The 15,678-nt window shown below is 35.0% G+C and overlaps 1 protein-coding gene across 5 annotated transcripts; it reads left to right on the top strand.

Annotated features, from left to right (window-relative positions):
• The first annotated feature begins 3,644 nt into the window (after nucleotides 1–3,644).
• On the top strand, nucleotides 3,645–14,779 carry LOC132050222 (uncharacterized). Of its 5 annotated transcripts, XM_059441365.1 has the most exons (5): nucleotides 3,650–3,902; nucleotides 4,833–5,044; nucleotides 5,411–5,588; nucleotides 10,064–10,106; nucleotides 10,146–10,167. In XM_059441365.1, exons 1-5 carry the CDS (start codon nucleotides 3,866–3,868, stop codon nucleotides 10,150–10,152), a joined length of 477 nt encoding a protein of 158 aa, XP_059297348.1. In that variant the 5' UTR covers nucleotides 3,650–3,865; the 3' UTR covers nucleotides 10,153–10,167. The 5 variants fall into 5 exon arrangements, with proteins under 5 accessions (XP_059297346.1, XP_059297348.1, XP_059297347.1 ...); XM_059441363.1 differs by having other exon boundaries at nucleotides 3,645–3,902; nucleotides 10,064–10,612; XM_059441364.1 differs by lacking the exons at nucleotides 10,064–10,106; nucleotides 10,146–10,167 and adding an exon at nucleotides 9,335–9,733 and having other exon boundaries at nucleotides 3,691–3,902.
• Nucleotides 14,780–15,678: the final 899 nt, after the last annotated feature.

Genomic DNA, 15,678 nt, shown 5'->3' with positions numbered 1-15,678 from the left:
ATGCCGAGCAGCTGTCACGAACGTCCGTGAAACCTTCACCTTCCCGTTTTTCAAATCGGATGCCAGGACAGAGAAGTCTAATAATATCGCAATTATGAGGATAAGAGTTAAATCAAGCATTCGTAATAGTCTTGATTCCATCATTAACTATTCTTTACAAGTCATATAATATACCCTACCCTTACGTTTTTAAAGCAAGAAGTCAAGTCTTAACCCATTCTCTAGAATTTGGAAGAATCATTATTTGTATACGGTTCATCATCCTAGAACAAGAATTTATAAGAAGATTCAGAGAACTACCAATTTCTGATTTTGTGTTGCCTATTTCATCCCTCTAATGTGTGAACAATTTCAAGAACTCCATGTTTATTATCATCATGAAGTTTAACCTAACGGTGAGGGATTAACTGTAGAATGGATAGCATAAAAGGGTTAGAAGGGTTGCCTCGCTCAGGTCTCTATGCGTACTGCCCATAAATTATCCCAAGTGACGGCTTACAAGAAAGTTTGGGGGGAAAATGGGATTAAATCCGGAAATAAGGTTTTTACATGGGGTCTCGTTCGTGTCGACCGCTGCAGCGGTCTGCTCGTCCTCTGGGGCGGTCTCCCGCTGCGGCGAAGCTGCCATATCCGGTCCCATAGTTTTTAATCCTTAGCGATTCGTCTATAATCTAAATTACACGTAGAATTTCCCCGTAGACCAATCATATAGCAAATCAACTCGGCTTTTATATACGTGTTGCGGGGAGTCTAATAACGACCAGGCGAATCGTTACAATGAGGTAGAAAAATAAATATTGAAATAAATATTAACATTTGAACAGAGTTAAATAGGTAAAATTAAATTCTTTATATAGATGAAATATGTAAGGAAAATTATGCCAATATGTGAGAAAAAGACTTGTAATATTTATAAAAAATTACTAAAAATATTATTATTAATTTAAAATAAAACAACGGCTCAAGAGAATAAATAGGGTAAAGGGAGAACAAAATTGGATGACAACACCTGGCATTTAGTTACTCATGTATTACATTAAGCAGAGTGTTGTCATTCCATATCTGAAGATAAGATAGTACCAAAAATAGGTTAACTATAACATATTTTCTACATAGATGAACCAATACACACATTTTAACTAATTAAATATTAAATTTGTTGAGTCATATATCAAAAAGATCAAAAATAAAATTAATAAGTAATTGAGGGACTAAAATGCTATCAACCCTTTAAAGTCTTGATGTTAAACTATTTTTTGTAAAATCATTTTGCAGCGTTAGCCAACCAGAACCTTAATAAACTTAGAAAGTTTAATCGTAGATCAAATATGAAAGGGGTGTAAAACTTCCCAATGAAAAGAGAAATACATTTTATACGAATAAATTTCTGAATAGTTGATTTCATTTTAAGCATTTGACATTCGAAAATCAAATCCAATTAACCCAAATTCACCTAAAATAATTCAACTATAATAAAAAACATAAAGCATTATTTACCCCAAAGTAAATAGTGGTGCTTTATGGTAAATATTTGTTTTTGGATAAATAGTTCATCTTGAGGCTATGACTGCTAAGCCAATGATTGATTAGCTTGATGATGTCATAAATAATCCATGACAATCTTAATGTAGTATCACCTTTTTGGGCCTAAAATGCCCTTAAACTATGGGATTTGGTACAAAAATGTCCTCCGTTTACATTTGCGCTCTAAAATGCTCCTACCGTCAACCTATTGGGCTTAAATTGCCCTTATTTTTAACAACAAGGGCAAGTTTGACCCAATAGATGGTCGGAGGGCAATATTGTACCAAATCCCATAGTTCAGGAGCATTTTAGGCCCTTTTCCGAAAAAAAATAATTAATTTTTTTATTTATTACGTGGCACGTTTTAATTGGTTAGTTTAAATTAACCTAAACTAATTATATCCCAACACAAAATTCGGATCCACCTAACCCGCCCTGCCGGTGAGCCACCATTAATCTCCACCGTCCTTTCCCCTATTGAAACAACCCAAAACCTCCATTAAAACCACCACTATAACACCGTTCATCCAAACGGCCCATCGAGCCACCATTAACTAGCCAATATTCTTGGCTGGTGGTTCTATGTAGACAAATAATCTAATTTGCTAAAAGAACGAATTATTAATTGAAATGCATGGATGGTTATCTCATGCAGTTATGAAGGGTAATATTTTTTAAAATGAATATTTCCGGATAATCATTTATGCCACATGAACATTCCCATTAATTTCCCTTATATAGTTACTAGGTTTAAAGTGAAATTAAGGGTAATCACTTTTGCCACATGAAATTCCCATTAATTTTGCTTATATAGTTACTGGGTTTCAAGTGAAATTAAGGGTAATTAAAACGACCACGGTAACATTGTCAAGAATATTGGCTATTTAATGATGGCTCGATGGGCCGTTTGGATGAGCGTTGTTACGGTGGTGGTTTTAATGGAGGTTTTGCGCTGTTTCAATAGAGGAAAGGACGGTGGAGATTAATGATGGCCCACCGGCAGGGACGGATGTTGTTACAGTCACCATTGTAAGTCGGGTGGGTTAGGTGGACCGAATTTTGTGTTGGGATATAATTAGTTTAGGTTAAATTTAAAACTAACCAATTAAAATGTGTCACATAATAAATAAAAAAATTAATTATTTTTTCGGAAAAGGGCCTAAAATGCCCCTGAACTATGAGATTTGGTACAATATTGCCTTCCGTCCATCTATTGGGCCAAAAATGCCCCTACCGTTAAAAATAAGGGCAATTTAACCCTAATAGGTTGACGGAAAAGGCATTTTAGAGCGTAAAGGTAAACGGAGGGCATTTTTGTACCAAATCCCATAGTTCGGGGGCATTTTAGGCTCTTTTTCGTATTTTTAATTATGCGGCATAGATAAAAAGAACTTAATAGAAATTTGGTTTAGCAAAAATGTTTATTTGATGTTATATGCAGACATATCATTAATTATGCAACATGTATTATTAAACTAGTTCCTAGACCAAATCATTCTTTCAAACAAGTCAAACTAATTGCTTGGTTTTTCCTTGTGCTGGAAAGCTAAAGCTGAACACTGATGGGAATGTCAAGACACAATCTAGAAATATCACTATTGGTATCTAGGAAAATAGTAATTTGGATACTCAGGTAAAATGAAACGTACTTCAATCCTGACGACAAAATTTAGGAGCATAAAACAAGGGCTAAAGGTAGTTAAACTAATAGACTATCAAGAATTAGAAGTGGATGAGGACATACAACATTATCCTCTTCGAGCTATTATTGAAGATTATAGATATTTGTTGAATGTCACCAAAGTCATATTAAACACATCTGGAGAGAGGCAGATCATGTGCTGATTTTGTGGCAAATGAAGGGAACATGCATAATGAAGATCTGATAATCAAAAAAATTTGATCAAAGGATATGAAGTTTCTGCTGGTGGCAGACTTCAGGGACACTGCGTTTAAAAGAACGTAAATTTATTTAGTTTTTTCCGTTGTACCAATAAGAAAATAAAGCACCATTTACGGAATTGTTCTTTATTTTCAAAACTCAACTCCAAAACCTCAATTTAAAGGGCAAAAATCCAACCATTTTATAACTCAAAAAATCAGACGAAGGGGTTCTCTGCAAATACACGTGGCAAAATCTGAGTGGACATCCATGGTCAATAATAGCGGTTTGTAATTGCTAAAAAATAATAAACCATGTAGAAGTCGGTGATGAAGTTAAAACCTATAAAAGTAAACTTATCTCTGCTTTACTTTCTAAAATTAAACTTTGCGACCACACAATTCCGATACTTTGTGAATCTATTGACTGCCTATTCAATTTCTCTCCTCAACAATCCCAATGATGGCTGAGAACCCTAATTGCACTGTTTATGTTGGTATGTCTTTTTTAATTTATTTTCCTTATCTGTGCTCTATTGTTTCATGAATGTTTTCTTCATACATCGGATCTGATGTCGCACCTTTGTTTTATTTGATTTCTGAATTTAATTTCCCTTTTAATAATCCAAGAAGCAATATTTTTGGTGATATTAGCATTAAAGTTTGTCTGTTGTGGTTATGCTTACCCATTTTTAGAGATATTAGCCCTAATTGCGGGGTTGTAAACTTTGGCTATTCGGCTAAGTTTTGGTTATACCTTTGCACATTTTTTTCTTCTTCTTAGTTTTGGTAATTGAAGGGTTATTGTATATCCTTTTTGGGGATTTGTTTTTTCTCCTCCATGAATCCTAGGATTTCAGATTGATTGACTATGTGTTATTTCTCTAATGGCATATAAAGTATAAACATTTATTTTTAAGGCGGTAGGCTTTTCAATGAACTTCGACTTGAAAAGCTGAGTTCCAAAACTTCAAAAACGAAGAAACAAGAGAAGCTACTTGTTGCTAAACTTCCACAAAAAAGAAAGATTTTGCTAGAACTGTGTTTTCCCTTTCTAAACGGAGTTTTTGCAAAAGCTGAAACAAACAGCATCTTACCTTTTTTCCCGTTATGCTGTTAGAATATAGTTACAATTGTACAGTCTCACCAAAGGGTGAGACTGGGAAAGTCTCCTAGATTAATTAGTAATGAGAACATTGGTATGAATTGCATATAAATTTGGTGAATCCGCCTTTGTTGAGGTGTCTGAGATGGAAAGTCGGGGCTTCTTGCTTTTCCTGTTGCTTGTTTGAATTATCTCTGCAAGAGTGTGCTCAACATATAGTGCTTTTCTGATTGGTGGGATATGCAGTTTGTTTTGTGCTGTGAATGAGTTTTCTGATGTACCACCTTCTAAGATGGTTTGAATTTCTTTTTATTTTTGGCAGGGAATTTGGATGAGAGAGTAAGCGATCGTGTATTATATGACATTCTAATTCAAGCAGGTCGTGTTGTTGACTTGTACATTCCTCGTGACAAGGAAACTGATAAGCCTAAAGGTTTTGCCTTTGCTAAATATGAGACGGAAGAGATAGCAGGCTATGCTGTGAAGCTTTTCTCTGGTTTAGTGACACTCTACAATAGAACATTAAAATTTGCAGTAAGTCCTTGTTACCCGTCCCTTAAGCTGACTAAAATTGTCAGATTTGTTGATGGTCATTTAGTGAATTTATGTGTTCAAGTATTACTAGCTTCTGTAGTGCTTGCAAACCTAAGGTATGGGTTTACCTCCTCTATGTTCTCCAACAGAACCAGCGTCTGTGTTGATATTGGATAGTCTTGGCATTCTGTAGCAATCCTCGGTGTGTTGATTTTGGCTTATGAATTGAGAGACACGCCAGACGTATATTCTTTCAGTTAACAGTGCGACTGGCAGTTGGAACTTATGGTTTTCAGGAGGCAAAGTCTACAGAAGCATTTTTGATTTGTTTATAATGTGTATTGATGGATTAATTTTTCTAAACAGATTTCTGGGCAAGACAAGCCCTCTAATAACTCTCCAATGGCAATACTGCCGACCTTAAATATTCCCTCTAGACCAAGGCCTCATCCTGTACCTTATAATGATAAGGAAATTTCACCAAATTCTGTGAGGCTGTCAACTTCATGCCGGTTTTCAGAGCAACAAACGAGTCACACACAAGGTGATGCATGCTTCTTTAGTGAAGTCATTATCCCATGCTCTTAGTCCCTTTTTCTTTACTTTTTTATTATCTGTTTCTTTGAGTTTTGACTTACATGTTCATATTTGTTTTTTGCTCTATTCAGTTCCAGTTCCCCCTGGTGTTTCAGTAAACCAATCTAATGGGTATAGATCGCCTTACAATGGATATAGATCACATTATGATGGCAACAATTATGATTACAGTCGAAGAGTACTTGGGGCAGCTTTGGATAGTATAACACCCTCTAGGTTGGGCGGATATGATACCCGTAACCCCACCAGTTATTACCCGTAACCCCACCAGTTATTCTACTTACTGATAATTAATTAGCTTTGCGTATTGAGAAAGCTCTGAACTGTCTTTTGCTAAATTATGTAGGTGTATTTGTACTTTGTGGAGTTTGTGCTAGGTGCTTTAGATTTAGTTTTGTGTCTCTTTGTTGTTCATTGTTGTGGTAGTTTGTCTCTGGTGATGCTTCCTATGTCTGTACTCTTGAAATATATGTTATTGTTCTTTGATCCATCTGTATAATATTATTCTGGTAGCCAGAACGCATCTTTGTATTGGTTTGTCTGAAAAGTGCAAAGGTTTGTATTTTGCTTCTGCTAGCTTTACTCTTTCCTTCTTTGCTTTACCTGCTCAGGAACAACCACTCCAGGCCCTACCCCCTCCTCTTTCCCCTCAAAGATCTGTAGAGATCTAAGTTACTCGGAATCGGGTGCGGGTGTCCGATACGGGTGCGGATCTAGATGTCGGATCCTTCATGATCGAAATTTTAAGATTCAGGGATACGGATCCAGTTATGGATACGGGTGCGAGGATTCAGCTAAAAAAATTTAAATATCTAAAAATAGAGTTATAAAACCTAAATTATGGAATATTATGTGGAAACTTGAGGAAAAAATATTGATCAAGAGGAGAATCCCCAAAGGAGATAAAAGGAAACAGAGTGACAGAGAAATTTTTATATACAAGGTATTCCATTTTCTTCAATTTCACCTTAGCTTTAGCTTTGATTAAAGAAATCATTGAATCTGTCCAGAATTCTACGTCAATTTTGGTCAAAGTATCCAAAATTGGTTGACCAGATCGGGAACGAATCCCACACCCACACCCACACCCACACCCATGTCGTGTTGACACGGATGCGGCACCGGAAGTGAAGAGTCCAAGTAACATAGGTAGAGATGGACAATAAATTTAGATTTTGCTTACTTGTGATATGTGCATCGCTTTTTAAGTCTTGGAGATAAGGTTGCTTTCTGTTGGTGTGTGATATGGTATATTGCTAAGTTTCTCGGACTCTTCACTTTCAGTGCCGTACCCGTGTCGACACGGCATGGGTATGGGTTCAGAATCCGTACCGGATATGGTCAACATATTTTGGGTACTTTGACCAAAATCGATTGAGAAATTTGGGATAAATACAATGATTTCTATAATCTGAACAAAAGCTTAGGTGAAATTGAAGAAAATGGAGTAACCTTGTATATAGAAATTTCTATGTCGGTTCTTTTCCTTATATCTTCTTCCAGGATTTTTCTCTTGATCAACATTTTCTCCTCGGAATACCTTTTAAGGTTTCCACATAATGTCTCATAATTTAGACATGTTAAGCTAAAAGAGTAACAACATTAAAGAATGAAAACAATAGAAATAGATAGACAAGAGATGAGAGCTTTCTTATTCTTCCAAGTATGTTCAAATGTAAGTAAAACTACCATATCCTTATTTATACTACTACAGAGAGGGTAGTCATAAGGTGGCCTTAAACATGGCAATAACTATGAAGGTTATGGGGGAGGATCATGGTATAATGGTTAATATTTACATCATGGAGAAAAGTAGCAGGGGTTAATTCTTTAGGTGTTGGACATCCACCATAATATTGTAATATTTCATGACACACCCCCTTGGATGTCTATATAGATAATGTGCCTCGTTAAAACTTTACTAGGAAGAAACTCTGTGGGAAAAATCCTAGTTAAGGAAAAATCCTAGTTAAGAAAAAAGAGTACACATATCTTGTAATACACATTATTTGCTGCCTTGTTAAATACCTTGTCAGGAAAACCAAATGGGACAGAACAAATAAAAAAACGTGCAACACGTATTTGGCTGAACCTTAGCCCAAAAGTTCGAGACATTTAATATAGACATGTGGATCATTGACAAAATGACATAGGCCTCAAAGCTAGCTCATGATATGAGAATTACTCAACACTTTAATTGTGACAACCTATTACCTCAACGAATGCACGACTTCCTAACAGGGCGTATGAATCCTCTTTATTCATTTGCCTTGTTAGGTCCTATCTTAATAATAAAATTTAGATTATTTCTAATCTAGTTGACCGCCTATCACAATTTACTTCCTTTTACCAAGTATGGGACTGGCTAACGGAAGCTCATATAGGGGTATGTTGTTGGTAGGTGTATAGATTTGTACTAGACTTGGATAATAAAAGATGTTGTACGAAAGAATATGAACATTCCACTCAAACCTAAGGTAATAGATGGAGTATGTCAGTGTATTTTATAAACTCCTTTGGATTTCCCATTTATACAAAATGTGGGACACCTAACCAATCAAAAAGAATAAATATAACTCAGCCCTTCTAGATGTGTAAATTAATTTGGGGTTCACATGTGGACCTTAATGTGGACTTATGAGAGAGAGACTGTGCTTGCTATAGGTTGACTCTTTAACATGTGAAAGAATCTCATAGTCCAAAACAATGTAAATACTTAAAGATGCCCCAATTTTTGTGATGGATTTTCTTTTTTAGTCTATCCCAAAAAGAATGATACCTTTTTATATTTACAAAAACAATTAGCGTCAAACATCCTATTTTACCTTGAGATGATTTATACACACATATCTATAGCTTGTGTTAGACCACAAGTTTTCAAAAGTGTGTTTTTTTCTCTCTTAAACTCTGTGACCACTCCCAGTATAAGCGCATCACATAAATTGAGAGGGCGGGAGTACAATTTATGAAGCACTCTAATACGTTTCAAATCCCATTTTATGCTGTTTGTCCAGCTGTGAAACAACTATGTAACTATAAACACGACAGTCTGTTGGAATGAATCTGGTTTGAAAACCATACTGTTAGATACCAGTGGTACCATGAGTTGCATCAGTGTGATCCTCTAATGTATTGGTTCAGAATTATTGGTTTGGCAATATGTTTATTCCTGTATTTTGAATATTTGGTGTTCCCTTCTGGCGGCTCGTTAACATTTTTAATGTGGCGAGTGCTATTGATGTGAATTGGTAAGTAACTTGCATGGAAAATCTTTGGGATGAAACTATTAGATGGGGGACATTGCTTACCTTTATTAGCATATACTTGGTAGCTGATTATATAGTGAGTGAGGAGAATGCGATCGACCAGTCAGCTTTATTTATTTATTTGGAACTATTATTAGTCTGCGTTTTCCGTCCATTTGGAACTATCATATGAGTATGATTGGTAAGTATGGTTGCAGGGAAACCTTTGGGATGAAACTATTAGATGGGGGACATTGCTTACCTTTATTATTAGCATATACATGGTAGCTGATTATATAGTGAGTGAGGAGAATGCGATCGACCAGTCAGCTCTATGTATTTATTTACTTGAAACTATCATTAGTCTGCGTTTTCCGTCCATTTGGAACTATCATATGAGTATGATTGGTCGATCTGTTTGAATGTGCTTTTACTACTTTCTTGACAGGAACTAGAAGGCAGCCCAATTTTTTTTCCTTTCTTTTCCCTCATTTCTCTTAGGGGAAGAATGGGGGCTGGGCTAAGTGAGAATGGGGAGTGTGTTCTTTTTCAAAAGCCAAAGTTTGTGCAGTCCATGATTTAGACTTGTTCCAGTTTAGCAAATTTGTTTATTTATCTGAATATGGGCTTATCCGTGCAACTTTTTTGCAACTGAAGTCATTTTGAAAGGATGGATATGTTGGATCAATATTCTTCTTCCTTTATTTTTGTTGTTTGTTTGTAGCTGTATGAAAGGCATCCCATATGTTTTAACTATAGATAGCCAAGTATTATGGTTACACCAGTGAAGAATTGTTAAAAAATTTTTAATTGATTATAGTGCAAAAAGCAGATGTAGTCTTCTAGTCAGTGTTTCTTATTACCTTGATTCAAGTGTTCCAACTGCTCATACTTCGAAGAAGTTTTGGTATCCTTGCTGCAGTACAATTATTCAATAATTATTGAGATGATATTTGAGTACACGGTGAAGATGAGATAACTGTTTTTCTCATTATTCATGTTCTGTGTTTTGAGGGATGAAATGTTCACATTCTACATTATTGTTAAGATTGAATTTTCTGTTTTCCCTCTTATTCTATCTGTTAAAAACCAGCTTTTCATGAGTCATGATTTATAGTTTCACTCTTCCAGTTCCCCTCTTATCAGAAGTATCCAACTTCTTCTTAGATACTTTCAGGCATGCCTGTTTGTTCCATCGATAAGAAGCTTCGTGATCCTCTGTTAGTATATGGAGCAGCTGCAGTTACTTCTCTGAGTAGGTCCTGACAAGGACCGATTTATTCACTTACAATATTATGTCAGAAAGTTGTGAAGCTAATTCGTTGTTCGCAGCATTTCTTATATTCCACCCACAAATATGCTAGTGTTTGGCTGCTTTGGATTCATCACCTCTTTATCTGTTTTATCCATCATTTTCTGAGGCAGGTTTGAAGTCGTGTTGAATGTTTTATAGTATCGAGTAGGCATTATTTCTGTAGTGGTGTCCCTTAAGATATCCCGAGTGTACCAAGAATCCCCATTTTATGTTCTCTTGCCATGTCAAGCTTGAGGATGAAGTATCGAATTAGTGATCACATTTGCTCAGGTTTCTTCCTTTTCCCATCTTTGTTCTTTTTGGTTCTCTGTCCTTCGTTTTTTCTTCCTTCTCCTTCCTGATAGAGCCATGACTCATTATACTTCATCTCCATTGTCTCTCTTACCTTGGGGGTTATACTTTTTGCCCCCCTTTGTTTGCCGTCTCGTGGATCCCCCTTTTTAGAAGGATTATCTACAGTGCTATTCGTTTTTATCTGTATATGACAAAAAGCTGACAAGTTATTCTGTATGAGCTCCGGTCTAACCTTTCTTCCTTCATGATTTCTATGAACTTTTGAGTTTGGCCTACTTGGGAGTGTTCCCCCACCCTCACCCGCAAAAGAAAAGAATGAAGGAAACCTGATCTACTAAATGGATTTAAATTTCCTTTCTAAAAGATGATTTAAAGAAGGAAACGGGAAAACATTAATAGCAGTTACGGATCTTCAATTTTTGAATGTCAGCTCTAGTTTGTAGAGCCATTAACTAGCAGGCAAATATAACGGAACATTGCACCTGTGGAAGTGCAAGTTCTTGAATATTATTACCTGCATTTCACTTTATGTGAAAGTTATCTTTTCAGTCTCCTTAAAATATCTTTAAAACTGATCGTTAGATCTATGTATGTGAAAGTTCCTAATCATTTCCATTCTCCATCAGTGACTAACTTCCTGGGATCCTTTTAACATAAAAGTTTACTTTTTTGAGGAGAGTATATGAATGTAACAGTTTTCTTACTTAGCACATATTTAGGATGTGTTTGGTATGGAAGAAAACTTTTACTGAAAAATGTTTCTATGTTTGGTGGTAAACTTTTGCAAAATATTTTTTTGAGGAAAATAAGTTCCTTAAAAATGAGGAAAATGACTTTCCATAGTTGAAGTAGAGAAAATAAGTTTCAAAAGCTAAGTGGTATTCTACATTGATTATGTTCTTGTCGCCCTTCAACGCATCATTTTCACCCGCATCTTGTGTAACCTCTGTCTACACCTCCCAACCTGCCTTCTTTTGTATTTGTCTAGATTATATACAAATGCTTTTAGGATAATAGTTTTAACTTATGCATCACACATAATAATAAGTAAAAAAAATTCAATTATTTTTTTGGAATTCTTTTTTTTCAAGATTTTATTTTTATTTGTACCGAACACACCTTTAATGAAGTTTTCTTCGACTTTAAACTCTGGTGGATCAAAACACCATCCCATAAAGTGATGGAGGAAACTGTATGGCCTCAAACTTTCTGAGCTTGTTCCAATTTATGATGGCGCTATGGTGCTTTTGCATTCACTTTTAAAGGCCAAAATTTGTTTCCAGATATTTAGTTGTGCAATTTTTACCTTATCTTTTATGATCAGATGTCAAAAATTATTTTGTCAAATTTCAATATTGGCTGCGTCAAAATAAAGCTTTTCCTGATACAAACTGCGAAAAGAGTAGCGCATGTCTATGCAGCAGTAATTGCTAAAAGGTTTGTGTTTCAGATAGTTTTGTTCCCTAAACGTTGATGGATACCCTACCGCCCTTTCGAGATGTTGGTAATTATGGTATACATAACGTCATCACATTGGGTAAACGAAATGTAATACTAACGGATCCTTTATCAGTCGTCATTTATTGAATGACAAATAACTAACAGGATTTATATAATAGAAAATTTGATATTTAAAAACTGTATTGAGGATTACTAAAAAGGTGGAAAAAAAAATCAGATTTAGTTTGATCATTATGAGCGGCTCCAAACTCTTTATAGACAGTGAATTATGTAATTTCCAACTGTGGTGAATGGAATGCCATACGTAAATCAGTCCCTTGGCATGATTATCAAAGGCAAAAATAATACCTTAGTTGTATAGTTAGGGCGTCGACCTTATTAAGCATTTTCCTGGTTAGCTTTTTAATCCTTTTGTTGAAGGATACATCTCACATAAATTACCAAAGATTCTCGAAACTTGTTTTCAAAAATAATCCTCCATTGCACACAGTTATTCCCAGCATCTACTTTATCTTATTTTTATTTTGTCAGACTCTACGTTTTGAAACCTTTATTCCCTCTGTCCCAATTTACATGGCAATTTTTGCTTTTTGAGAGTTAATTTAACTAAATTTGAAGCTAAATTGGATTAGATTAACTTAATATTTTGACATTAAAGTTTATATATTTAAAACTACATGAAAAGTACTATAAGTTGGAACTTTTCTCATATCAATTTGGTGAAAAAAATACATTTTTAATATTAGTCAAAGTTCGTGAAGTTTGAATCTCGGCAAGCGAAGAGTGCTACATAAATTAGGATAGAGGGAGTATTTTCAATGGTTCGTAACTTAATTCATAATGTGTGGTAATTAGTGAAGTAGGAAAAAAAATCACAAAGCCATTTAATACCTCAAAAACTTCAGATTTTATTCAAGAATACTGGACCGAAAATAAGTGAAAATTAACCGCAAAGAAATAAATTAAGGGCAAGGGTTCTGTCCTAACAATAGATAGATTAATTCCTTTTAGTGGTAGTTCGCAACCAATATCTTGTCATTGACTTGTCTGAACCGTGTGATTTTGGTTACTCTCTTTGTCCAATTTGTTTGACACTTTTTGTTTTTTGAGAGTCAAATGAGTTATTTTTTGACCGTCATTTTTTCATATGTCTTTTAAATATTTTAATTTATTAACTGAGATAACTTATAATACTTTTTATGAAGTTTTTAAATATTTAAATTTTATTTCAAACAATTTAGAGATTCTATGTTTCAACACACGGTCAAAATTAAGAAGTTTGAATTGCGAAAAACGAAAAGTGTTAAACAAATTGGGACGGAGGGAGTATTTTTTTCCGAACATCTTTAAAGATTCACTAGACAAAGGCTTGATCAATCATTTTGTCCCAATCTCTCAAAGTATTTGTTGCCTATTCACGCAGCCACATGCAGTTATAAAATTTTGCGAGAACAACACAAAATATTCGTAAAATATAAAATATTTACCTGCCCAAGTCCCTTACTAACCTAATTTCGCTTGTACTCAGGCCGAAAATATTTACCTGAGTACCCCTTTGCCCAAAAATCCTTCCTCCATGATATCAACTTAGTATGTTTATATACCATGATGGTATAATGGAGAACTAAGAGAATGTCTCATTGAAGGACTGAAGCAGTCTTACAGTCCTCCATGATACTATCTCAGTATATGGTATATATCATGATGGTATCAAGACTGAGGAGTGTCTCATTGAAGGTTTGAAGCGGTCCTCCATGATACCATCTCACTCATATAAGATGATGATATCATAATTTTTTTTTTTTTTTTTTTATATATAAAAGAATGTGTACTTTTTGAATAAATGAACATGATCCTCTATGATACCATGCACATACATTTTTCGAACAAAGAAGATGACTATAGGATCGAATTCGCTCTTCAAAAAACTGCTCGTCCCATACCTTCTGCCTGTCTCATATGTGTGGAACCTAGTCTTTTTCGGTTCCAATCTCTCCCTCGAATACATAGGGTAGGTAGGGGCAGTGAGAAATGGTTCCCTTACTCATAAAGGTCTTACGGTCGGGAGAACTATCTAACTAAAGAAAAGTAGTGTTCTTTCTAAGAGTAGGTCAGTATAATATATATACCATATAGGTTTCATAGAGGGCTGATGAGTGTTTTTAAGAAATGAAAGAAGTCCTCTGTGATACCATCATGATATATCAGGGACAGAGTAACACCATGTTAGTATCATAATTTTGGGAGCATTTCAGATAAATAGTTTTGGGGGCATTAAAGTAATGAGGATATGGGCGGGTAGTTATTTTATTTTCGGGAACATCGATGTTCTTTCCCCGAATTTTTCTAAAATGGGCTGAATAATTATTTGCTTTACAGTTTGATCGTAAAGTATTACTAACCTTGATGTTTGCAGGTACTAATTCTTCCTTTTGATGCCGAGTTTATAGTTGATTTTGATGAAACCGTTGTGACATGAGACAACGCTTGTCCTTTTGCCACGCGGTAGACAAAGAAACAACCTTGATATTGTGATCCAAATATTTGCTCGTGCTTTGCTGGGGGGATGAGCAGGCAGCAGGCCAGCTTAACATTTTTGGGGCATTTTGGTCATTTCGGTTAATTTTTGTGCAGTGTCTGCTTGAACTGTTGGCTTCACAGTTATCAGTTTTCATCAATGCCAAGCTTGTCCCACATATGGCCCAGAAGGATATTTTCGTAAATATGTTATAATAGAGCAATATCATTGGCACAAAACTGCTTTACTGTAGCTGTTGTTGTATAAATGTTTTGGTACATTGACCAATTTAGCCCTTTGCTCATGTCATCAACAATCAATTCCGCCGCCAACAGTTGTACTTCATGTGGGCTGTGTCTCCCATTTCATTATTTAGTTCTGCACTTCTACTAATTAGCCTGCTGTTTTCCTGATTAACATATTAGCTTTCTTTTACATCTAACGGAATAGAAATTGAGTTTCTTGCCTTTTTGCTTTTGGAACTCCTTTGTTAGGATAAGCAAATGATTAAAAAAAAAAAGGGTACTAAACAGACTCAAAAGATTGTTAAAGCTGTAGACCAAATTCTCTTGTTTAACTTGAATTCACAATAGAAATTTTTAAAGTTTAAATCCAACTAAGAAATGCGCATGACACAAATTATAACTCTAAATACACATTGCACCTTCAATTAATTGAAAGGTGCAGTTTGATTTCTTTGCTTGTGATATCAAAGTTTACATTAATTGTTAATTGTTCTACCACTTAATTTATCCATGTATTATGTTAAGCCTACATTGTTACTTCATATTTGACAGTACCATAGATGTAAAATAGTTTAAGTATGTCATATTTCCTACATAAAAAGGGCGAAAATATGCATTTCAATGTACTTAGGCAGGTATCACTAGTATTAAATTCGATATTGACCAATAGCAGAGGGACCAAAAATAATATTAATCCTTGAGAAAATATGAAGGGAATCCTTTTCACTGTTCCTTATATTGCACAAAAAAAAAAAAAAAAAAAAAAAAAAAAAGGTTAACGAAATTTTCATATTGATTCTACGTAGTTCATATATGAACTAAAATTTTGGGGGGTCGTGCTGAGCACGGGCGCTCCTCCATCTAGTGTGTGTGTGTATATATATTACTTCAATAAAGCTTAGGGGACGGGGTTTGCATAATTGCAACAGGGGTTCTCTGATCTATTGATACTCAATTAT

This window comes from Lycium ferocissimum, chromosome 3, assembly GCF_029784015.1.
Source record: "Lycium ferocissimum isolate CSIRO_LF1 chromosome 3, AGI_CSIRO_Lferr_CH_V1, whole genome shotgun sequence".
Taxonomy (NCBI): domain Eukaryota; kingdom Viridiplantae; phylum Streptophyta; class Magnoliopsida; order Solanales; family Solanaceae; genus Lycium; species Lycium ferocissimum.
The sequence above is the reverse complement of the archived record's forward strand: the minus strand, read 5'-3'. Positions and strand labels throughout refer to the sequence as shown.

Bases quoted from the DNA above. Each gene is read 5' to 3' on its own strand.
- LOC132050222 (XM_059441362.1), top strand. From the start codon at position 3,866: ATGATGGCTGAGAACCCTAATTGCACTGTTTATGTTG. The intron at 3,903-4,832 runs GTATGTCTTTTT...TATTTTTGGCAG, and splicing joins TAATTGCACTGTTTATGTTG to GGAATTTGGATGAGAGAGTA. The intron at 5,589-5,712 runs GTGATGCATGCT...TGCTCTATTCAG, and splicing joins ACAAACGAGTCACACACAAG to TTCCAGTTCCCCCTGGTGTT.